Source organism: Octopus bimaculoides, chromosome 3 (assembly GCF_001194135.2).
Source record: "Octopus bimaculoides isolate UCB-OBI-ISO-001 chromosome 3, ASM119413v2, whole genome shotgun sequence".
NCBI lineage: Eukaryota > Metazoa > Mollusca > Cephalopoda > Octopoda > Octopodidae > Octopus > Octopus bimaculoides.
In genome coordinates, this window is record NC_068983.1 from 147167941 (window position 1) to 147194399 (window position 26459).

Here is a 26459-nt window from a genome sequence, read left to right on the forward strand (position 1 = left end):
TCATAAGAGCCATGCTCAACATCCATACGGTTCCCCAGCACCACAAGTGCCCAAAGCTTATTAGACTTGCCTTCAACATAAACTCCTTTCAGCCAAATACCAGCAAGAGTTCCAGCCTAAACTTGAAATCAAGTTCAAGGCAATAGGACCACTAACCGATGGATCAGAGGAAAAGTGGAACCAGTTCAAAGAAGTCAGTTCAAAGACAGCCAAAATAGTTTTAGGCCCAAAGGAAGTTTCATCAGGACTGTTTTAATGATGACAACAAAGCAATACAGGCACAGTTAGATTATAAGAGAAAAGTTTACATGATTATCAGAATCAGCCAAACTAATCCACATGGTGTGATAGATAGAGGGACTGTCAAGCCAAACCCCTGAGGAAGCTTCACAGTATGCAAGATTAATGGCGACAGCATGAAGTTGAAGAAGTGCAGTTCTGCACTGACACCAACAACTCCAAGATACTGTACAGTGCTATCAAGCCCATCTATGGCCCTCCAAATGTGTATGTGGCAACAGCATTCTAAACTTGTGTGCATTATTCTAATGTGAATCTTCTTTGAGAGGCACGATCTGGTTGGGGACAAAGTGCATTGTGGCTATAAAAAGGAATTCTTTGGAGAGAAGTCTTAGGAATGTTATACATGTGATTTTACCATCAGAGAGAATGAGAGAGTGAGTGAAAACGAGAGAGGGAGAGAGAGAGAGAGAGGTGGGGAAGACAAATATATTTTGTTACATGAGATTCTTAACTAATTACAACAAATGTTTCCTGAATTTATTGTATTGCTTCTAAGAAAACAGAAACAGTCAAGTGATACATCAACAAATTTATACTTTAAGTATTTACATTTATTTATGTCTTTTTGAAATATTAAACTTTATATTTTCATTATTCCAGAGTGTCCAATTGGAACTAGAAAGTGTAAAAATAATTATTGTTATAGTGAATCTAAAGTATGCGACAGAATCAATGATTGTAGTGATGGTAGTGATGAAATGAATTGCAGTAAGTGTTTATTTTGTCCATTATATTCATCATGGCTATCATCATCATCATCATCATCATCATCATCATCATGGCTATTATCATCATCATCACCATCATCATCATCATCATCATCATCATCATCATCACCATCATCATCATCATCATCATCATCATCATCATCATCATCATCATCATCATCTAATGTCTGTTTTCCCTGCTGGTATGGAGTTGGCTGGCTGAAGAGCTACCCAGACTCCATGTCTGTCTTGGCACGGTTCCTACAGCTTGATGTCTTTCTACAGTTCGATGTCTTTCTAACACCAACTACTTTTCAGAGTGTACTGGGTGTGTTTACACAGCATCACTATGGGTGTTTTTTACATGGTACCAGCATCCACAAGCCCTCAAGATTGGGAACGCTCAGCTAGAGAGATGCAGGGGACAAGCTTGTATGGAAGGACAACTTCAACTTTACTTAGCTTGATATATCTTTTCAAGCACAGCAAATCACTGGAAGTCTTAGTCATCTGTCATCCCTTCTGTGAGGCCCACATCTGAAGATCCTTTCTTGCCACTTCATCTCATGTCTTCCACAAGTTCCCCCCACAATTAGAAATTAGCACCTCTTACAACTATCATCATTCATATGCATTACATGGCCATACCAGTGTTGTCTTCTCTGTTGCAGACTACATCTGACATCTCATATACCCAATTTTTCACTCAAATCATTACACTCTGTTGTATCTATTTATAAACCATCTGAAACTCTATCCTGTTGGCAGCTTTAACATAGAACATACTATACTATTTATTAAACAACACTGATGTTTCTATTCACTAGTCTATTACCAAATTCCTTAGAGCAGAAAATGGGAAATTTTTACTCAACAAAGTCCATAAACTAGATTTCAAACCCAGGTTTAGCTATTTTCCTTTCAATATATAACTAATGTATAAGGCAGGGAGCTAGCAGAATCATTACTATGCCAGGAAAAATGCTTAGAGGCATTCAAATCTCATTAAGGTTAACTTTGTCTTTCATTCTTTAGTGATCAGTAAAATAAGTACCTGTCGATCACTGGGGTTGATGTAATCAACTTAATCCTTCCCCTGAAATTGCTGGTCTCATGCCAAAATTTTAAACCAATATATAATTAATGTGGCAAATGCCATTGCACAAATGGTAAGTTCTTCAGAACACCCAGGCTTCATTCTTGGTCAGACATTTCATTAAATTTATTTATATTCTTTATTGGTTTGGTGGAAAGGGCTGAGCCCATAACCTTCACCTCTAAGACCATGGTATTGACATAGTTACCATTTTTTTTTTAATATTTGCAATTTGATCGCTGCAGAAAAGAGAAGTGCAGAGAGGGAATTCAAGAATACTATTCTGGAGCGGAGGGATCAGAAATAGTGGTTAATGCTGAACTTAATATGATATGGGACCAGAGGCCACTGTAAAAGAAGTAGAGAAGGTATAGAAAAGGAACGGCATGTCTGCAAGTCAGATAAAGTAAAGAAATCATTTCATGTGACTCTGTGGAGTAACCTTTTTTTCTTGGATGTAGTCTAGGATGTCTATGGGTCTAACAACAGCTAGATATGGAGACAATACTCTGTTGTGGGTGCCATCTGAGTTTTGTAATTAATAGTTATTGGGGGCATTCTGTAGTAATTTCTCAAAGGCAAGGTCCCCTTGGTTTATAATATGGGAGAGTAAATCTTCAATAGATATGTCTGTATAAAAGCTGTGGTCACTATGGAGGAAAAGGAATTTAAAGTGATGGAAAAGGTTTCTAATTGTTGTCATCATGACTTTTAAGATGCTAAAAGCGAGTAATATACAATGGTAGTTGACAGTCAGAAAGATTGCACTTCTTAGAAATAGGACCCACTTTAGCATGTTTTTGAAGATTAGGATTTATTTCAAACAACAGTGAGAGTGGAGAGAGAGAGAGAGAGAGAGAGAGAGAGAGAAAGAGAGAGAAATTAAAGTATTTCGTTCTCAGTAGCATTGTTTGGAAAATACTTTATCAAGACTTACAGCCCTATAGATTTGAAGGGGGCTGTAGATACTTTTGCACTTATCATATAGACAGGCATGCTGGTAAGTTTTGTAGAATGGGGATAGTTTTAGAAAGGATCTGCCAAGTATGTGCAGTGTGAAGCTGGATAAAAAGTAGATAACAAAATTGGAGGCTATTCCCAGGGACAAATGCTTACAAAATCATAATTTTTGACAAGTGTATCAAAGAACAATTTATGAAGTTAGCAGAGTTGGTATCCTCTGCTATTTGAGAATGAAAAAAACTTTTCAGGTAAGTTTGCAGGCATTCTTCTGCAATATAAATATGCTAGTTCTGTAGGAAATATGCTACTTATCTGTTAACTTCCAGTGATCCCACTGCACTTCTTGTATGTCCATAACTTGCACTGGACACACTGTACAGAATTTCTATAAACACCATTTATACATATCAAACAGAGTATTTACCTAATGGGCGTAAAGACCTATCTTTATTTTCAATTTACTAAAATGTTGGTCTTTACTAAATTAACTTTAAGGCCTTTTGACCCTGATTTTGCTTCCACATCTGGAATTTAAAAAAATTCAACAGCTATCCCACTCTGAAAACTTGATCATCAGCATATAGTAATTCCCAAGACCAGCTCAACCTTAAATTCCTCTTTTATAACCTGGAGGACTATGATGCGAGCCCTGGTGAACTCACAGTTTGGAGCTGTATTTGCTGTGAATTCTGACTTTATTGGCAACACTTCTGTACATAGCTCGTATAGCTTTCACAAGCCATTAGTCAATCCCCCCCCCCCCCGAGACCACCAGATCACAAAATGAGGAACTAATGCCAAATATGATGACTTACTTTTAGCTAAATGTTCTGACAGTTATGTCTACTTCTTTGTGTCACCAGCACATCTATCTCAGTCTGGCCAGAACTTTGTACCAGTCACAGATTTGTTCTGTAGTCCATTGTAGTTTTCCCAATAGGAACTTCCTGTTGGTCACTGTATCTAACTCCTCCTTTTTGTGAGATGCTTCAATTAGAATGTCTCTAAATTTCTGATTGTTACTGATTATGAGCTATTTACTTTTTTTCCAAGTTAGTTTGTTTATTTGAATCCTTTTAGCTCAATGTCTGAAATCAATAATCACTAACCTATGTCGGGTTGTACATTCTTCACTTGGGAACGTCTTTGCCTTTACAAATATTTGTTTTTCTTGTTATCTGATGAGAATGCAGTCAATCTGATTTGTGTGCCCACTGCAATGATAAGTGATCAGGTGAGTGCCTGGTTTCCTGAAGTTAGTGTGGTAGATCATCAACTCCTTTGCTTCACAAAACTCCAGCATCCTGGTTTCCTGCTCATTTCTAGCTCGAAGCCATAATCTTCATGACTCCACTGGAATCTATCCAGATGCAGCCCAACGTGCCCATTGAATTCACTAGCCACAATAATATAGTCCCTGTCATTCCTTATGTAAAAAGTCTGTAAAATACCACATAAATTTGGTCATTCTGTTCATCTGCCAACCCAAAGTGTGGGGGTGTAAGCAGAAATACATGTAACTATTGATTTTCATGAGATCAGTATAGACTTAATTATCCTTTCATGCACTCTGACTAACTAGGTTACTAATTTTTATGCCAAAATATGACTACATCACCCATCAAAATTTGCTACCTATAAAAAGATTTGTACCTTATGTTATCTGTGAGAAATCTAGCTGAGGCTCCTCTCCATCTTAATTCTTGCACACTGCACACGTCTATATGCTTCTGTACTAGTATTTCAGTATTCTCATCGGTCTTATCCTTCATTGTATCAACATTTATTGAAGCTACCAACAAATACTGCAATATTTACCAAGAGAGAAAACTCTCATGTGGTTATACTGTGTGTAAGAGCACCTCATAGCTATCACAAGCAGCAACAGGAGACACTTACCTCTACTTCTGCTATTTAGACTATCAAATCACATGATTTTGACTTGATCTGGCCTTTTCACTGGTAGACACCATGCAGCTGGAAATAGCAGTGACTGCTATGCTAGCAATATACATAGAAATACAAAGCCAAAATAGGCACTGATGTCGCAAAAGGCCAGTAGGCTTATAAAAAAAAAAATATAGCAACAGAAGCAGTATTAGTACCAAAGTAAAATATTCACCATTTAAAAGTGGATGTTGTGTTAGAACACACAAATACTGTAGTATTTATCAAGAGAGAAAACTCTTATGTGGTTATATGGTGCATGAAAGCACATCATGGTTATTATCAGTGGTAAACAATCGCTGCTACTTCCACGTATTTGGTGTCTATCATTGAAAAGGTCAAATCAGGCCTAAATCACGTGATCTGGTAGTCTGAGTGGCAAAAGTTGCAGTCATTGTCTACTACTGACAATAGCTATGATGTGCTTTTGATAATAATTTCAATGAAGATGTTCCTGATGATATTAACAATGATAGTGAAAATACTGACAAAATGGTAATAATCATATTCATGATAGTATTGAAGATGAAGGTGATGATGATATATTGGTGTTAATGATGATAAAAATGATAATGAGGACAATAATATAGATAGTGGAAGTGGTGGTGCTAGTGCTGGTGATAGTGGTAGGGATGATGATGAGGATTGATTCAATTTGCATTTTCTCTTTCCTTACTAGGTTCCTCAATTGCCTGTACTTTCAAATCAAAATACTATTGTGGTTATGAAATTCTAAATGGATGGCAACATGAATTGAATAAACATGCATCACCGTTTGATGTTTCTGGTAAGTATAGTCGCCATTTACCTTTCAGTATAAGTATTGTTTTTTAAATTCTCCTCCTGACTCTCTCTCTTCTCATTTTATTATTTTTTTTCTTATTCTTTCTGTTTCACTCATGTACTCCACCCATTATCTAATTTTCTAGATAATGCTTAATGCCTATAGTATTTTCTGCTATCCCTATCTGGATTTTAGGGATACATGGCCAACTGTATCAGAAGTTTGATTCTCAGTTATAAGACCCCAGGTTCACTCTCTCTATGGGGTACACTGTGTCTTAGCTTCTGGTTGATCCAGACCTCCTGAGTATCATCATCATGCAGCATTACACTTAACTTGCTTGAATATTATATTAATGTTGCAGGTGTTAATGGAATCCTCATCTGCTTAATTAAACTACTGAAACCCTAATTTGTTGGAACAGACACAACATCCATTCATTCTTAGCTTTTGGTTTCCCCATCACTAATTGCTAACTTCTCAAGTATCACTTCCTTCAACCTGTTCATTCCTCCTAAATTAGCTTTACTTCTCTTAGCATAACATCCCCTCTCACCATCCTACTATGGCATTACCCTGTTATCACTTGGTACTAGATCATTTATATCATCACATATTTTGTTCTTTGCACATATTTTGCTAGAACTCTCTTCTTGATGTTCTCAATAGTACAAATGATTGAGTTGATAGAATGTGTAAAGTTAAGAGCTTGGCAACATGTATTTTGTCACCAGCACAATGACATACCATTGTAACTAATATGGCTAATTCACAATGACCAAATTCAACAAACTATATGAGTGGCAAAGGAATGCAATCCATTAATAGCTGCTTTGGAAAACCGATTTGTATAACTGATTTATTGAACTGCATGGATGAATTCACTTTAAAGAACAGCATCCCATCTAAGATAGAATCCTATGCGAAGTAACATTTGTTGTTCAACTGCTTATTGTTGGAGAAAGCTAAAATAAGTAGCAGTCCATTTGATGAAAAAACTTTATGGAAGGAAAACATATGTTTCTTATATCTTTAACTTTCTGTTTGGAATTTGGAAATTTTTATTTGTTGGAAGAAACAGTAAATTTATTTGCTAATGTTTCAACAAATACTGACTTATTTTTGAAGAAAAGATAGAAACTCTAACTTTTCACCCATTCAATTGTTTGCTTTGCAATTCAGTAATTCTGCTAATATTTCTGTTAATATTCTTTAATTTACAGGTAGTATGAAGATTATAGGAACAAAAGGGAAAATGCTATCACCCATCGAAACATTGGCAGATTCATGTGTGAAATTCCAGTATATTTCAGATTCTGATTTAACTGGAAATTTCTCAGTTATTTGGAATCAATGGAATGTTACAACTGGGATTTTACTTCGTCAAACTTGGAATGAATTATTTTTTAACCACAAGTATGGATCTTATGAAGGACAACTCCAGTTTCCTGCAGGGAAAGGTTTTCTTGAATTCATAGCAGATGTTGGGTCTGCAGGTCTGACAATTAATAATGTTACAGTTTTTGAAGGAACCTGTCCTGAATTAAGTTAGTAATTAATTTTATCTTATTTTAATTTTTCATCGTATGATTTTTATTTTCCTAATTTTGATCAATGATCACAGTCAGAACAGCTTTCATCATAGATTTGCTCAATCAGAACTGAAGTTAAACAAAAACAACAAATATGTGGAAGGTAAACAGATACCATATGTTTCTACTAAATGTTTAGGTACTAACATATACTGAGATGTGAGAAATACACCAGACAGTAGTGAGCAGTTTCAAACTATGCAATGTTTGTTTTGATGATTTCCTATTTGTTATATGGTGATCATAACTAGTTTAATATGTATGACCAGAACTGATACCATACTCATATTTCAAAATACAAATATGCTTATATAGCTGGATATGTGATGCAAATATTAGGGCATTTAATTTGTGTCAAACTTAATCAATACCAAAAGAGATTTGGTTAAAGATATTGCTTTTAATTACAGATACTTGAGTATCAAAACCATTGGAAGAGCATTTTCGGTAAAAATATTTTTAAAAATTGTTAATATTTTCAGAGTGAAAAGTAAGTGATTAAAGGGCGATTTAGCTGTTGTTTCTAGCACATCCAGAGGCAACCCTCCTTGTTTCTTTATCACTCTTGAATATATTGATGTTTTTTAATATTTTCCCCCATAAATACATTTATATGCTATAAAAAAGAAAATTTGAGAAATTATGAACTTTTTGCAACTTCACTCTGCCCCAATTGTTTCTGTTTAGAAATTAAAATATTGGAGAGCCTGAGAAGTTCAATGCTGGCATTTATCTACAGTGATTTAAAAAAATTACGGAGATGTACTTGTATAGCAAGTGACTTGATCTGAGATCATGTGTTGAAACAAAAACAATTGCAGTGCAGATGTTTGTAAGCCATTCAAGAACACAAAAACCGTTAGTTTCACGGCACTACTTAAATACAGAGGTTCTGATGCATCTACGTAATGATATGAAGGGGAGGGGTAGTTTTAAGGGTTAGGGTGTCATTACACATCCACACAGCATACATTTAAAATGTTTTCTACGTAAAACCTGTATTTAAGTAGTATCACTAACTTCAACTTAATGTTTCACTTCAACATTAAAATTTCACTTACCAAGGTCAACTTTACCTTACATCCTTTCGGAGTCGATAAATTAAGTACCAGTTATGTACTGGGGTCGATCTAATCGACTGGCCTCTTACCCTAAAATTGCGGGCCTTGTGCCTAGAGTAGAAAAAATACATCAAGGTGGAGAGTGAGCAGAAGCGTTAACGTGCCGGGTGAAATGCTTAGCGGTATTTTGTCAGTCTTTACGTTTTGAGTTCAAATTTTGCTGAGGCTGACTTTGCCTTTCATCTTTTCGGTGCTGATAAATTAAGTACCAGTTGCATACTGTGGTTGATCTAATTGACTGGCCCCCTCTCCAAAAATTTCGGGCCTTGTGCCTAGAATAGAAAAAAACAATAAATTTCATTTGTGTCAAAATATTTTCATCGCTTTGAAACTGCGACGTGTTCACTGACAAAACTTCACAAAAGTGATGCAGCACAAAGTTTTGTCAGTGAGCACACACACACACACATTCATTATCTTTCATTTGTGTGTATGTGTATCTATGTTCGTGTGTATCCCTTTTGAAATCGCTCATGCAACTTGTTTGTGTATATATTGGCTTAGTGGTATAGAATGTTTGGAAACTGTGAATAACATGCAAGTTTCGAGTGCTTGTTGGTAACTTCTTTTTCCTCTTCGTCTTGTAATAGTAATTACCCAACTTTCTAGGCTCTTCTCACAGCTGTCCCACGTTTAAAAAATTATACAGGTATTTTTTAAAATGTTCACGCAATAAATAATGTTTCTGCATTACATATACATTAATTTATTAAACTATCAGTTTTCCAAATAGCGAATGAAAACTTAAAAGAGAAAGTGAGAGACTATGCAAATGAAAATGGAATACTCTGCAGTGAATGCAATGAATATTTAAATCTGTGAAGAATTATACACAGTAAATGAAATGAATATTTAAATTTGCGAGAAATAGGAGTTTAAAAAAATTCAATGATCTTGAGAAATAGAAATTATAGGAAATTCTTAGAACATGAATTCATAAAAATATTTTCAGATGGTCAATCCTTTAATAATTGCTTTCTTTTAGTTCTTTTAGTAATTGTTACATACCTAATTAATAAGCAGCTTTCTCCATTATAGTATAGATTTCAGGAATTCTGATTTACATTGTGTTCCATATAATATATACTATTTATTTATACTGTATTGTTTGCAAAGTAAGCTAAAATATGGCTTCAAATATTTTAATTTTAAGCATGGCACTTAGCCTTAACATTATGCTAAATGAATTTTTAAATTCTGATCAACTTCTGAAAGCAAATCATCTGTAGAAGATAACCTACTTCAAATTCAAGCCTGAAGTTTTAAGCTTAAATGTTAAAATCAGGTAAATATTATTAATATATATTAGGATGTGTTTCTACAATTAACTTCAGTTAACATTACTATGTATAGCAATATTGACCAGACTTAATTTTAGTCATATCCTTAAAATCTATTATAACACCTACTGACAGTTTTTCTAGCCATTCATCTTTGACATCAGTTTTTGATTAATGATGACAGATAAAGTGAGAATTTCATTGGTCTCATGGAATATTCTAGAACACTTTAGTGATCTTATAAAACCCAGGAATTCAGCTCTCTATCGAGTTTATCTTGATTCCATCAGAAGCCTCAGAATCTTGAGGGCAACTTTTAATAAGATGTTTCTCATTCCTCAACTCTCTCTCTCTCTCACTCACTCTCTCTCTCGCTCTCTCTCTCTCTCTCTCTCTCTCTCTCTCTCTCTCTCTCTCTCTCTCTCTCTCTCTCTCTCTCTCTCTCTCTCTCTCTCTCTCTCGGTTATTATTGTTGTAACCAGAGGGTATGTCCTATGTTTGTATGAAATTTCTCACTTCTTATCTTTTGGCAATTTTGTTAATGCTTAATTCACACACATAACATACAAAAATACCGCAAATTGTACATTGTATATATATATATATATATATATATATATATATATATATATATATATATATATATATGTATAAATGTTTAATGTTGTTAATAAACAGTGATGAAGGTAATTCTTTCTTCTCAACTTGTAATTGCTTTTGATTATTTTCATGTTAATCATATCATAGCCTCATACTCACTAAAATCTTCTCTCATCAATTGAAACATAGTGTAGACATAGTAAATACAGTATAAATGTATTCTCTAAAGATGAGGTTAATAGTTCACAAAATCTTAATAATGACTCAGCTCACTTATTTTGACATTTCATTGGCGATTTTTATTATTTATTTTACAGATTGCCCAAAGAATACCTTTAAGTGTTTAGACAATTCAAAATGTCTCAATAAAAGATATCTATGTAACAATCATTGGAATTGCAATGATGGTAGTGATGAAAAAAATTGCTGTAAGTAAAAATTCAATATTCAATATTTCAAATGAGGAATAACTATTATTTTTAAAACAGATAGTCAGTCTTCAAAATATCTTTTGTTTATGTGTTAGTTTCTGTACATCTTTTAATGAGTGTATGTACATATATACATACATGCACGCATACATATGTATGCATATACATACATACATGATGGCCGTCCACTCGTGACCGAGGAAGACCATTGCCGACATTCAGGAACATTGTGCGCTCTAGGACTAACTTCTATTTTGCATTTGCAGCTCCATTGGTGGGTAATGAGCCCTGCTCTTGATAAGCATCCACGACTACAAACATTGCAGATTAAGCTTTCCCATTCACTATATGAGCCGTGCATACGTACATACATACATACATACATACATACATACATACATACACACACATATACACATACATATTTGAATTTGAGAATGAATGTTTTTGCAAGCGCATGTATGTATATATGTGTGTATATGTGCAAGTTTAGGAAAGTATTTTGTGCAAATTTTTATCTACCTGTATGTTCTTTAATAAATTTCCACTTAAACTGTATACATGTGTGTGTGTGTGTGTGTGTGTGTGTGTGTGTGTGTGTGTGTGTGTGTGTGTGTGTGTGTGTGTGTGTGTGTGTGTGCATGTTGTTATATGGTTATATGTGATTATGTGTGATTATAAAGTTTTCTCTTTGTTTAAGAATGATAAGCCAAAAGTTGGCTAAAAAGTACTATCCATTATTTGTTTCATGATACATAGATAAGATTTTTAGTATATTATTTCACACAGATTTTGCACTAGGGAACAATTAATAATATCAATCTCACCGCTCAAACTTGTTGAAGATTAAAAGCACACTAGGCCTTGGAAAGATTTCAACTCAAGCTCTCTGAGCTAGTTGTTGAATATATCTGTTACCATATTGGTATTAATAGTAAGGCCTGGTTCTTCATCAGTAATGATGATGAGTGTTCTAGTCGATTTGTTCAATGGAACAAACTGTTCATGAAATTAACATACAAGTGGTTGACCACACCACAGAGATGTGTACCCTTGATGTAATTCTCAGGGAGATTCAGCATGACAGAATGTAACAAGGCAGGCCCTTTGAATTACAGGTACTACTTATTTTGCCAGCTGAATTTTATGTCAATAAAAATGGACAAAACTACACATGGTTGATAGGTTCACCTATCTATGTAGTACATTCTCCAGAGCATGTACTTCATGCTCTGGAGAATGTGTGCATGTGTGTGTGTGAGAGGGAGAGAGAATGGAAGAGACGTAGTGAGAAAGGGAGTGAAAAAAGGAGAGAGAAAGGGAGAGAGAGAGAAAGGAGAGAGAGAGAAAGGGAGAGAGAGAGAGAGAAAGAGAGATAGGTCTATGTAAAATTGTGTATACATTACAGTAAAGTAATGTAGATTTCGTGTCTCTATAGACTGTTTAACTCCATTGTTCAATTTTGTTTGTCTTTGCACCAAATTGTCTTTGTTTGGAATTGTCCTGTCCAGAACTGTTTATGAACCCTTAGAAAGTACTGAAAGGTAGTGAATGAAAATGGAACTTAGCCTTTATCGTAATCTTAAAAAAATTTTCATTCAAAAGTATAAAAGATGTTGTAGAAAACTGTGTTTGATTGCATTAGATTATTGATATAAGCAATCATAAATGCAAACATCTTTTATAAAAAGCAATGTTTCATTGCAGTTATATATGCATATCTTTAAAAATTTTATTATATCTCATGGAAGCAGTAATAACTGATGCAGAAACGCTGGTTTCTGCAGGACTTTTGATCTAAATTATTAATGAAATGTGAAACTACAAGACAAAATTTGATGCTGACACTTCAAAACTAACTTCAATAATATACCATTAGCTGCAAGGTAGCAAGCTGGCAGAAACGTTAGCACACTGGGTAAAATGCTTAGTGATATTTCATTTGGCTTTAGGCTCTGAGTTCAAATTCCACCAAGGTTGACTTTGTGTACTGGGATTGATCTAATTGATTGGCCCCCTCCCCAAAAAGTTTGGGCCTTGTGCCTAGAGTAGAAATGAATATATCATTAGCTGCTCTTATTCTGAAATATCAATAATATTATTATTGTTGCTAATCATTTAATGTTATTATTTGATCATTTACTTATCTTCACTTATTCTGAATTTCAGCAAAATACTTCAGTTGTGATTTTGAAGATCAAAATATGTGTGGTTTTAAAAGTTTCCCAGAAAAATATTGGTTCTTGCATACAGGATTTTCTGGTGAAAGACCAAAACTTGATCATTCAGAAAGAAGATTTAGTGGTGAAGTATTTTTTTAATATTTAAATTCCTTGTTGTTATAAAATGTATTTCTCCATGATAGCAAGTATCAAACATGCCCATAGAAGATTAAGGATCACAGTTATAGTTCGACTATTTCTCTCCTAGTCTCTATTAGATTTCTCCTAGTTATTTCTACCCATTGATTGATATTTTCATGCAGCAATATCTTAATCCAATATTCATTGTTATTACTACAAACACATTCTCAATTCAATTAACATTTACAAATTTAATGAAAAATAATGGCATAATTTCTATTCTATTAGAATATAACTTTGGGTAACCTCTGATATTACACAAGCTGTCTTTGATACAGCAAAATAAACCTTATTTTATTAACAAAGTTATATTCTGTAAGCTTTTTCATACAATCCATACAAGCCTTGATTCCTGATGATGGCATCTATTCAAAATAAAACATTTTATTGTTGCAGGTCATTATGTAATGTCAAATTCCAGTGAAGAAAGCTATCTATTATTCCCTAATATAACCATTGAAGACACTTTCTGTCTTAACTTTTATTACACGTTTTTTGGAGATGGTAAGGTATCAGTTTATGACAATGAAACTTTACTATTGAGCCTTTCTAAATTTGATCATGATATGTGGAGAGGCGTCAATATTACACTGCCCGGTGGAAGTCATGGCATTTACTTGGAATACTCAGATGGAAATAACAAGTCTGGAGCAGTGGCACTTGACAGTGTTTCATTAATCCCAGGAAGATGTTTACACAAAGGTAAGACAGTTCTTTTTTACTTTCCTTAATATAATTTCAGGTAACAAGAATAGGAAGTTGTGGCAAATGCATACATCCACAAACTTGTAACAGCTTGAGTATTCATTTGGAAAGTCTTTATACTCCACCATTTATAAACTTCAATTTTTACTATATGAAGACTGATTATAGTTACAGTAAGGCAAATCTGAATACCTGCTTTATTTTTCCAACCAATGGTATTATTATTAAAGAATTGTCTCCTACCTAAATTAAGTTATGTTTATTTAAAATTTTCTTTATATGTCAACTTAAAAACAATGATCTGATTAGTTTGAACTGTAATCTTACTAAGGTGTTCTATATTTGAATACCGGCATTGTTTCAGGTTGGGTTTGTAACTTACAGCATCTATAGTACATGCTCAATAATTGATATGTGTGTCAGTAAGACCTATCTTTACAAGACATGCTTATGCAGACATCCAAAGGATATGGTTCTCAATGTCCTTTTTACAGGTTTTGTAATTTAAAATGACACTCCCCAGGTAGATGAAGCATTTGGCTGTGTTAGGGGAATGTCCTTCAATACTGATTTACAATAGTATGTAGCATATGACAGTTCCTGGAACTACACTTCAAAGCTTGGCAGAACTATCTGGAGGGCCACCCAAAAGAAGGGTGCAATCCTCTGCAAACTGAAGGTCAAGGATGAGTGCTTTCAGAGTTGTTGTGCAGGCTGTCAGTATGGAAATGGATGTAGATGCCCTCATGCAAGTCTTCCTTGGCCTTCCACAGCATCATGCTGAAGAAGATTGGAAAGAGAGTCAGCACCAGAACAGAACTCTGTTTCACTGTTCTCAATGGGGAAGGACTCCAACAGGTCACCATTGTACTTTATCAGTCCCAAGCATTGAAACCATTGCTACTGTCCAGACAGCTCAGGTGGGTAGACATGTGTCATGCAGGGAAAAATTCATAATACTAAAGACCTGTATTCAAAGGTCTGGGGAAAAGAGATGGAGGAGACCCCTAGAAATATTTCACAGACCAGTTGAAACACCAGCTTACTCAGGAGTTGCAGCACAGAGGAAGGTGAAGAAAAATTACATCCAGATCTCTGCAAGCAATGATCTCTGCAAGCAACTCCAACATATGAGAAACAGCATAGAAGTCATCATCAGGACCCCCATCTAACAAAAGCCTGTATATTTGCCCAAAGCACACCAAAGCGTGTTGTTCAAGGATTGGTTTGCACAGACATTTAAGGACTTGCCACCCTTTCTCATGATGTTCAGACATGAAAAAGTGCCATCACATATCTTTATAATACTGAAAATTCAAAGTGAGTTTGCCTGTATGATCTTGTGATGATAAAATGCTTTTATTTTATATTTTTATAGAAAAGTTTCTTTGTTCGAAAAAAAAAAATTCTGTACATAGGCGTAGGAGTGGCTGTATGGTAAGTAGCTTGCTTACCAACCACATGGTTCCGGGTTCAGTCTGCGTGGCATCTTTGGCAAGTGTCTTCTACTATAGCCTCGGGCCGACCAAAGCCTTGTGAGTGGATTTGGTAGACGGAAACCGAAAGAAGCCCGTCATATATATGTATATATATATATATATATATGTGTGTGTGTGTGTGTGTGTCTGTGTTTGTCCCCCTAGCATTGCTTGACAACCGATGTTGGTGTGTTTATGACCCCCGTCACTTAGCAGTTCGTCAAAAGAGACCAATAAAATAAGTACTAGGCTTACAAAGAATAAGTCCCGGGGTCGATTTGCTCGACTAAAGGCGGTGCTCCAGCATGGCTGCAGTCAAAATGACTGAAACAAGTAAAAGAGAGTAAAAGAGTAAAGAGAGTATTTCTGGTCCCCAGAACCCTCAAAACAAGAAATTTGTTTCTTCCCAATATAGAAAAGAAACTTCTCTAATGGAAGAAAGACAATAAGAAAATTATACACACAAGGACACAAACTTTTACATTCAAGAAAACACGCACGCATGTTCGAGCATGCACATGGATGCATGCTACAGATAGGGAACTCCTGTGCAAAATATTTAAATCAGTAAAGGCATGACATATGGTTGATATGTGGATGATGGGTGATTTGAGAATTTCAGGGAGAAATAAATGGTTACTGCATCTGCATAAGAGTGGACAATGTTAGGTGTAATGGCAATGGGTTATAGATTTATATAGGGAAGAGAGTCAAAGACAAAACCAATTCATTGAACTTCTGTAAAGCAAGATCCCACTGGTGAGTGACATAAGATATTAGGTGTCTAGTGGATCTGGTCTGTAGAAGTTACACTGAAGAGAGAAAAAGAGAGACAGACAGACAGATAATGAGTGTATGAGTGAGAGAGAGAGATTCATGGTAATGGCGGGAGAATATTATTGTTAATAGTTGTCTTCATTGCTTGATAAAATAAATAAATATAATTTCATTATTCCAATAGTATTCATTGTTTTGTTTCTTTTTCATTTAAAAGGTTGTGGAAAGGACTGGTATCCATGTAATAACGACTTTACATGTTATCCTTTCACTGCAAAATGTGATGGCATACAAAATTGTCCTAATGGAGAAGATGAAAAAGATTGCATTGGTAAATTACATATATATACACACACACACACACACACACACATATATATATGTATATTTGATTTTGTTGAATAGCGTTGATTCAGAATAAATACTTTGTTAAAATATTTTTTTAGTGAAGGCAAGAACATTTAACAAAAACAATAACCCTCATCACCATCATCATCATCATCATCATCATCATCATCATCATCCATTCTTAGCATTGCTTTTATCCAGCATGTATCAACCATGTCTATTACTTGTCAAAACCAGGGTGGTACCCTGTACACAGCAGCTGATGCATCTAATTCTCAGTTGTATTATAAGTTCACTTCTGCCCAGTATTTCATGCTACTTAGCATTGCATATCAATGAAATCATACTCAACATAGTCTTCTCAAAACTCATCAGATCTTTCACATCCAGGGTACGTGATGTTCTTCTATGCATCATTGCATTTCTTACTCAGGCTTCAAGAATCTACTTTTAAAATAGAGAGATACATAATTTGTTGCCAGCAGAAGTAAAATTTCTTTAACAACTTCCAACCCTTTCATGCTCTAGAATATAACAGCCTAAATACCTTCTTTATCAATTATGTTATCTTGTAAGCAGAAAATATCTACTAAATATGGCAATCCATCCAATGAATTCCTTGATTTCCTTTAACAAGTGCTCTTGAACAACTTGTACAACACTTATTGCTCTTATACACTTAATGTTTAAAATCCTGCTGCATTTTCCCCAACACATTGTTTCACCTTTGATAAATATAAAAAAAATGGTCTTGCTCAATATTCTAGAACAGACTTCTCTCTGAACAAGACTGTTTTTCATTTGTCCCTAGTTCTTATATCTGCTGATTCTTATTATTTGGTCTTTGCTATGTTAAATTAGTGACCTTTTGACTTCATAGACCATATTTTTGTATCTTTATAGTAGATTCTTTAGTAAGAATCAAATAAGAATGAAGTAATAGGTAAAAAAACACTATGTGGGTATCAGGACACCACCCTAATGTTATGTAACTTTGAAATTACTCTGTAGTTTGCCCTTTGTTATATAAACCTGAGATAATACCTATCTGAGCAGCTATGCATGCAATTTCCAAAGACCTTAGGGGTAATAGTAAGTAAGCCTGCCAAAAAAATAAAGCTGATTAATTTTATGACAAAATCTATATAGAAATTATCTTGCTAAATTTGGTGGTGCAACAAGGCTGCATGAGATCATAAAATAAATGTATGTGATTGATCATGTGAAATCTTTTGGGAGAAGATTCCACTCCTTATTGTACTTCTCTGCTGTTGTTATGGAGTGTATGTCTACTAGTTATTAACCAAAAAGGAATCCACTTAGATCATCGAGTTTTCTGAAAGCTGTTGTAATTGGGAAAATATTGCTTGCACAAGCTTCTTCTTACTATATCTATATCTCTGAATATAAATCCTAAGTTCATCAACAGTGTTATTCATACATTCCAGGAATACATGTCAGTTGAGCTAATTGATTTATCACCTCATCTTTACAGAGTGATTCATCCATTATGTAAACTAATCAATATTTTAATCTGTATTTTTCTTTATTAATATAGGCAAAAAACCACTATATAAATTAGTTGGTGGTAGAAGTCTTCTGTCAGGAACAGTGGAAAAGCTTTATGGTTCAAAGTATTTACCAGTGTGTGCAAGGGTAAATGATAATTATGGGCTAAAAACGATCTGCTCTGAATTTGGAGCCAGGTAAATATTTCATTGTATATTTTATCAACTATTAATATACTTGTAGGATTAAAAACCGATAACTATTTTAATTAAATATATCCTTTACTAATTGTATACCTATAGCATAAAAATAAGCAATACCTACTCCAGTTAGAGCGAACAGGAAAATATCCTTTACAGTTATAATATTTACTTTTGCATAATTTCCATCAAGAATTCAGTTATTATATCTTTCCAAATTTTTGTGTGTGTGTGTGTGTGTGTGTGTGTGTGTGTGTGTGCGTGCGTGCGTGCGTGCGCGTGTGTGTGTGTGTGTGCATATATATCATCATCATTTAATATCTGTTTTCCATGCTACCATGAGTTGGATGGTTTGACAGAGCTGGCTTAGATGAGAGCTGCACTAGGCTCCATTTTCTGTTTTGGCCTGATTTCTATAGTTGGATGACCTTCGTAATTCCAGCCACTTTAGAGTGTGTACTGGGTGCTTTTTACATGGTTCCGGCATCAACAATGTTACCAAGTAATTTACAAGTCAAAAACTCCCAACTCAAAAGAGGAAGTAGTATTGAAGGAGGTGGTTGTACCAGTTGATGAGAGATTAAAGTAAAGAGGGATAGAGACAGGTGTCTTACTGTAGAGGAGATACAGGGATTCTCTTGATGGAAAAGAAAAGAAAGGAGAGAAGGACAAAGAGAGTGGATGAGTCAGAGAATAAGGTAAAGAGAGCGAGAGTGAGAGAGAAAATAGCAGACATGAGGAACTGTTGGGGTAGTGAGAATAAGTTAGGTGATACAGAGGTTTGGGCTGGGTGTTTTGGCTGTAATTGATGGAGAGAAATATAGGAGTGGCTCAGTGAGTTGCAGTAGATATGTGAGGGCATTGAGGGAGATAGAAGATAAGTGAGAATAGCACTGGGGAGAGATGGCACAGAAAGGAGATTATTGGTGGGGACAACAGATAGTGGAAGTGGGTTGGAGTGAGTGAAGGAAGGTAATGGAGAAAGCAAGAGGGATATACTATGTGCCTATTCTGCCCTTAGGTGATAAAGAAGTGGTGGATGTTAGGGGATGAAATGTAAGAAAAATGGTTGTTGGGGCACAGAGAGGATGACAGTGGAGCAGAGTCACTCACAGACAAGTAGTACCAAGTTGGTTTTAGGACGTTAATTCCATTCACTGCACCCAGTGAAGACTAAGGATACATAAGAGATGCAGTGGAATCACAGGTAGATTGTATGTGACCAGATGTGCAAGAACAATAAGCACTAAGAGCACATGGGACTTAGATTCTTTCGAATGTCCAGGAGGCTCTCTTGAGGTTGTAGATAGTTTCTGTTACCTAGGTAACCAAATTAGCAATGGTGGAGGATGCTCTGAAAGTATTGTTCTAGAATAAGAATTGGGTAGAGGAAGTTCAGACAGCTATCACCTCTTTTGGCAACAAAATGACTCTCTCTCAGAGTGAAAGGTAGACTATATGATGCTTGTGTGTGAATGGCTATGCTCCATGGCAGTGAGATTTGGGCTCTGAATGAAGAAAACATGCATAGGCTGGAGAGAAATGAAGGTAGTATGCTCCACTGGATGTGCAACATCAGTGTGCATGTACAGCAAAGTGCAAATGTATTGAGAGAAAAGTTGGGCATTAAAGGAATCAAATGTAGAATGCAAGAGAGAAAATGACTATGTTGGTTTGGACATATGAATGAGGACAGCGGCATAAAGAAGTGCCAATCACTGAAAGAAGATGGTACCCGCAGACAAGGAAGATCCAGGAAGATGTGAGATGAAGTGGTGTGTGTCCCACCCACACTTTACAAGAACATTTCTTGCACACTCTACCACAACAAACCAAACTACATCTCTTCTCTTCCTCACATTTCCACTTCATGCATTAAGCTTACCTCCCACTCCCCAGTCCTGTCCTTGGTGACCCTGTCAGTGCAGGTGCCACTTAAAAGCACCCAATTCACACTGTAAAGTGGTTGGCATGTGTAAGGGCATCCAGCCATAAAAAAAACCTTGTCAAAACTGACCTTGCCTGTGGTTGTACCATGTAAAAAGTGCTAAGTCCACTCTGCTGAGTGGTTGATGTTAGGAAGGGCATCCAGCTATAAAAATACTGCCAAAATAGTTACAGAAATCTGGTGCAGGCTTCTGCCTGTCCAGCTCTTGTCAAAACATCCCACCCATAGCAGCATGGAAGGTGGATGTTGAATGATGATGATGATGATGATGATGATGATGATACACACAAACACACACACACACCCACCCACACATATATTAGAATAACAAGTAGAAAGTCCTTGGTACAGAATTATATATTTGTAAAAAGGAATAGAAATGGCTTTCTTAATTTTTGTCTCTAATAATTAGATGTTTATAATTCATTAGGTGTTTAATTTTTTAATCTTTTACTTATTTATTTTTTATATATTTTTCATTTTTTTCCTTTTCTTTTTTAATTGTGTGAATGTGTATGCATGTGAGTATATGTATATGTGTGTGCATGTGTATATATGTGTATATGTATGTATATGAATGTAAGACTGTGTCCAGTGCATAAGTGCGACTTTCATGCACACATCCCCTTCATTTATATGGATATGCATGTGTTTGTATATGTGCGGTTGTTTGTGTGTGATAAGAAAGTGTATATGTGTGTGTATACATCATCATCAACATCATCATCGTCATTTAACATCTGCTTTCCATGCTGGCATGGGTTGGACGGTTTGACTGAGGACTGGTGAGCCAGAGGCTGCACCGGGTTCAATCTGGTCTGGCAAAGTTTCTACAGCTGGATGCCCTTCCTAACGCCAACCACTCCGAGAGTGTAGTGGGTGCTTTTTACATGTCACCGGCACAAGGGCCAGTCAGCCAGTTCTGGCAACGACCACGCTCATGCTCAAAAGGTGTTTTTACATGTTACCTGCATGGGAGCCAGTCCGGTGGCACTGGCAATGACCACGCTCAAATGTTGTTTTTCACGTGCCACCGGCACATGAGCTGGTAAGGTGGCCCTGGCAACGGTCACGCTCAGATATGCTTTTAACATTCCACTGGCTCGAGTGCCAATCAGGCAGTACTGTCATTGGCCATGTCAGTGATTTTGGCTTGTTTACACTTGCCTCTAATAGGTCTTCGCATGTAAAGTTCATTGTCCAATGAATGAGGGGTACTCATAAGTGGCCCAGTTACACCCCACGTTCAGATGTGCTTTTAATGTTCCACTGGCACGAGTGCCAATCAGGTGGTACTCTCGTCGGTCACGTCAGCAATTTTGATTTCACTTGCCTCAATAGGTCTTTGCAAGCAATGTTTATTGTCCAATGAATGAGAGGTATTCATAAATGGTCTGGTTACACCCACTGGCATAGGCCATCGGCTATGATCTCCCTTGGCTTGCTGGGTCATCTCACACACAGCATATCTCCAAAAGTCCTGGTCACTAGTCATTGCCTCGGTAAGGCCCAATGTTTGAAGGTCGTGCTTCACCACCTCATCCCAAGTTTTCTTGGGTCTACCTTTTCCACAAGTTCCCTCAACTGCTAGGGTGTAACACTTTTTCACACAACTGTCCTCATTCATTCACAATACATGACCATACCAGCACAGTCTTCTCTCTTGCACATCCCATTTGATGCTTCTTAAATCCAACTTTTCTCTCGGGGTGCTTACACTCTGTCATGTATGCACACTGACATTACACATCCAGTGGAGAATACTGGCTTACGCATATCCTCAGCAGTCACGGCCCATGTTTCACTGCCATGTAGCATGGCAGTTTGCACACATGCGTCATACAGTCTACCTTTTACTCTGAGCGAGAGGCCCTTTGTCACCAGCAGAAGTAGGAGCTCTGTGAACTTTGCCCAGGCTATTCTTATTCTAGCAGCTACACTTTCAGAGCATCCACCCCTGCTACTGACTTGAACCCTAGGTAACGGAAGCTATTAACTACTTCTAGTTTTTCTCTAAGCTATTGACCTAATGTTCATGAATTCAAATTTTATAGCAATAAAGTAACCTAATTCTGATTGCCCCAGTTTACTGACAACACATAAATAACTTCCATTCCTTTTTCATAGTAGAAGGGCATTCATCAATAAATACAAATGCCCCAAATTGCAAACCATCAAAAACCATTCATGCAGTAATAATTCTATAGTTCTATAACTCTGGGAAAGAAATTCAGCTGTAAAATTTAATGATCTATCAAATGAACCATACTATATATGTGTGGTAAATTTTATGTAAAATTGTAAAACAAAAATGGGACATAACTGTCGAAATAAGGAATATGAAATTACTCATACAAATTAATTATGTTTTTGTTTTCTCTTACAGCGTCACTGTAACACACCAAATATACACAGCATATCTGAGAGGACCTTACTATTCTTGTTATTCTAAATTTTCTTTTAAGTGCTCAAGATACCGATGCTCCGGACGTTGTTCATGTAAATCACTGTATTTGACTTGTTCTGATACGGGTAAGACATTAGCAGCGTTTTTCTTTATTTATACTTTGTGGCTGTATGAATGTTACAGAGAACATATCAATCTCCAAGTGCTTAAAAACTGCAATGGAATTTCATTGCCATTGAAGTTGCTTCACTTTCTTGAAGCTATTTATGTACATTTCAACTTTGCATATAAGTTTTTTTCAAAAATTAAAATAAAAGTGAAGTAACATCATAAGAATTAAATAAGTGCTTGATATTGAAATTATAAAATGAATACTTTCCTCTATTGCTTTCCAACAATTTTCCTTGCACCTATTTAATAGCTCTCTTTGATGAGAGTTGTATGCTTACAATGAGTTTAGGAGGACAAGATTATGATGAAATTTTAATAATCTTCATTTAGTCTGCTAATTTCTGAGAAATGCCTGGATGTTATGTTGTGTCAAGCACACTCTGATTCCATTGATCTATCTTTTCCATGCTTACCTGTTTTTCATCATTTCTGCATCAGTTTTTTGTAAAGTATGTATCTGCCAACAACTATTGCACATATATTTGACAAAACCTGCCTCTTATACTTACCTAACAGCAACCCACGAATTTAAATCTGCATTGTTGATAGTCTCTTTTAGTTGTAGCATATTTTCAGATAATATACAGTTCAGTAAATGCTGCTTCTAAGAAATATTCCTCAATATTGTAACAAAGAGGTTAACACTTTGGTTTCCATATTTCTGATAAACTACGTTACCTTTGTTTCAATAAATTTTGAAAATAGTGAAAAATTTAGTAAAATAACTTGATCTTTATTACACTGATGTTTGGATTTTAAATTAATATACACTTTTGAAGGGAGCTTTTAATTTAGATCCTTTTAAAACTGGAAGTGTATATCATAGAGCCAGGAATATCCAAGTGGGTTGGTGTCAAAAGGGTTAACATCTTGGTATAAATTTCATTTAGTCTGATTTATATGGCTTTCCTATGTTTTACAGCATTGTGATCCTTATATAAATATGCTTTACACAGAGACTCTAAAAGACTGCAATTCAAGGTTATTATATAAATTTGACTCCTATATTGCAGAGATCTTGTTCATTGCTTCCCACATCAATTCAATTCATACTTTACCATTTCTCTTCGAGCTTTTATCCATTTTCAGGTTTGCACACTTTGATGGTAGTATATTTTCTTTTAGTTGGTTCAAAACCATGCACTCAGTCTTACTGACATTGTAATCTGATCTGTTTTGCAAGTTTCCAATGTGTTGAAGTAGCAATTGAAATTCTGAAAATATTAGTTGTAAAATGGTATCTGCTTTTTGAAGAGCTATTTCGAAATCTTTTTCTTTTGCAATTGTTGTATTCCTGTCAGGATTTCAAAGAAATCTGTATCATTATGAAATGATAAAACACAAGCAACAATTTCTTTGTAGATAATGTTGACTGCATCTATGATGGTGTATTGGATTCTATATGTCCTAACAATCTATATCAGTTTGACTTGGTGGATTAAGTTGAAAGTTTTGCTAAAGTCTACAAATGATAACAGTTTTTAGGCTATGATCATTGATACATTCAATAAGCTTTTGTATTGCAAGAATTTGTAATAATATTCACCTTACTGAATGAAAACCATATTCAGAAATGCAACATTTGTTGTAGATTTTAGCTGCAATAACTGGTTTACTAATGCCTCAGTATTGTTTAACATATTCAAGAATTCAGTTTTTGAGGATCGGTACAAGACCATTTTTCAACCAAATATTTGCTTTGTTTTAGTATTAAGCTTTTTTTACACTGCAAATAATGGATTCAAGAGTTGTACCATTTGTACGGTTATCAAGTGTGTGATCTATCATTACCTTAAGTTTCCAACAAGATCATTAGATTACCAGACTAAATATGTTTAAACACTTATTTTTATGAAATTTTACTATAATTAATACATTCTCTTTCCTTTCTTTATAACTTTATTATTTCAAGTTTGTGAAGATGGTGAAGTGAAATGTCCTTCAATTCGCAATGGAAGCACACGTAAAGATGTATGTATTCGTCGTGAAAGTTTATGTGATGGAGAAATTGACTGTGAAGGTGGCACTGATGAAAAGAATTGTGGTAAGAGGATAGATATCTTGCTTGTTATTACAGTATCAGATGATTTTGTCATTTAGTAAGTTTACCATGTTGACCAAATATGGTGGTTTGGGAAAACATTTGCATAAAGGAATCCAGAAGTAGCTTAGGCCACAAGATGTAGAGAATAACACTTGATGCAGTATGATATGTGAAAACAAAGTATTTTTTAATGAAATATTTCATTTAGAACATTACTGCATTACATGCTATACAGCAATCCCTCACCATATCGTGGTTCACCTATCATGGTTCACTTATCATGGTTCACCTGTCACAGTTTATTATTTAAGTTTAAGTCGATTCCTCTGTGGTGTTGTTTTGCATTTATAACAAAATAAATATATACAAATTTTAAAAATTTTTTAAAATATAGTACTGCTTCTACTTCACGGATTTTCACCTAGTGTGGGGAATTTTGGAATGTAACACCCACGATAGTTGAGGGATTAATGTATTACTTAGCATTTTTATTTCTAATTTGAGCCAATGCTCAAAATCAATTCTACAAAATCAACTAATCCACTTGATTAGTATCCTTTTCAGTTTGAATAAAGAAATTTTAAATTGAAAAAAAAACTTAAAGTAACATGAAACTTCTTAGATAATTTTTTTTTTTAAAAAAGGAAGAAACAATCAATTAAAAAGCTGCATAGAAATTAAAACTGCTGGATCGTCAACAATTGCATGAGAAATAAAATAAACTTCAATCAGGAATTGAAATATGTGGGATACAAATAATTGCACATAAAACAGAATAACTTCAACTATAAATTAAATGACTGGATTGACATGATAAGCTGTAAATTATAACACCTTGATTGTTTCTCTTTAAGCCTAGGTAAGCCCTAATTGATTGAGCAGACCTATTATTAAAGACATTCCAGCTAATGACTATGACCATTCTCAGGACTACATTATCTAACATGTCTTTTACAAGACAATTTGAATTAAATTTGTTATTTCTTGCAAATGATACAACTGTGGGTAAGCTTTTCTTCAGCTGGGTTTACCAACTTTTGCAATTCACCTATTTCAGTTCTCAGTTGACGCTATTTTGTTTCAAATAGAGTCAACTGGGAAGTGAACCGAGTAGGCTGCTAAATAGAATGGTTAATAAAACAACAGCAATAATGACTTCTAATAGTGACAGATGTCTATATGTGTTCTGGAAAATATAGTCAAATAGTTTTATCCCTGTATGCAATAGGTACATTTAATATGTCAACAAAGGAGATAATGGAAAAGAACAATCTGCTAGAAATAGCAGCAAAATCCTCTTTAAGTCGTCTCCAACCATCTCGAAAATGGAGGGACACAATTGATAATGTAGTGTTAGGTACACTTTATAGGAAAACATATATGATAAGGTAATATCTCAAAGATCTTTTATCATAAGCTTGTTAGAATAAAACTGAGCTAGAGGTAAATGCCAACAATAACAGCAGCACCTAAGTAGATGTCTTAAGGATGATCTGTTCTTTTATTTTTAATCTTCTGCTCTCAGGTCGTTGTGAAGACGAACAGTGGCAATGCAGAAATAAGAAATGCATCGAAAAAAGTCTTCGTTGTGATGGTAAAAAAGATTGTGATGATGGCTCAGATGAATTCCATTGCTGTAAGTTAGAAACAATTACACTCACCTCCTCCCCTTTGATATATATATA

The 26459-nt window shown here is 35.2% G+C and overlaps 2 protein-coding genes across 3 annotated transcripts in view; one reads left to right on the forward strand and one right to left on the reverse strand.

Moving 5' to 3' along the window:
* Positions 1-26459, reverse strand: part of LOC106875508 (serine protease 48) — a 466125-nt gene that overhangs the window by 248344 nt on the left and 191322 nt on the right. The gene's annotated exons all lie outside the window — the stretch shown is intronic.
* The window catches only part of LOC106884080 (MAM and LDL-receptor class A domain-containing protein 2), a 138597-nt gene that overhangs the window by 89178 nt on the left and 22960 nt on the right, over positions 1-26459 (forward strand). For both annotated transcript variants that reach the window (XM_052966613.1, XM_014935299.2), the window contains exons 19-29: positions 904-1011; positions 5696-5803; positions 7024-7347; positions 10711-10821; positions 12994-13128; positions 13584-13889; positions 16365-16478; positions 18054-18201; positions 22539-22684; positions 24643-24774; positions 26300-26410. In XM_052966613.1, coding sequence (XP_052822573.1) covers positions 904-1011; positions 5696-5803; positions 7024-7347; positions 10711-10821; positions 12994-13128; positions 13584-13889; positions 16365-16478; positions 18054-18201; positions 22539-22684; positions 24643-24774; positions 26300-26410 — 1743 coding nt within the window. The remainder of the gene's footprint in view (positions 1-903; positions 1012-5695; positions 5804-7023; positions 7348-10710; positions 10822-12993; positions 13129-13583; positions 13890-16364; positions 16479-18053; positions 18202-22538; positions 22685-24642; positions 24775-26299; positions 26411-26459) is intronic.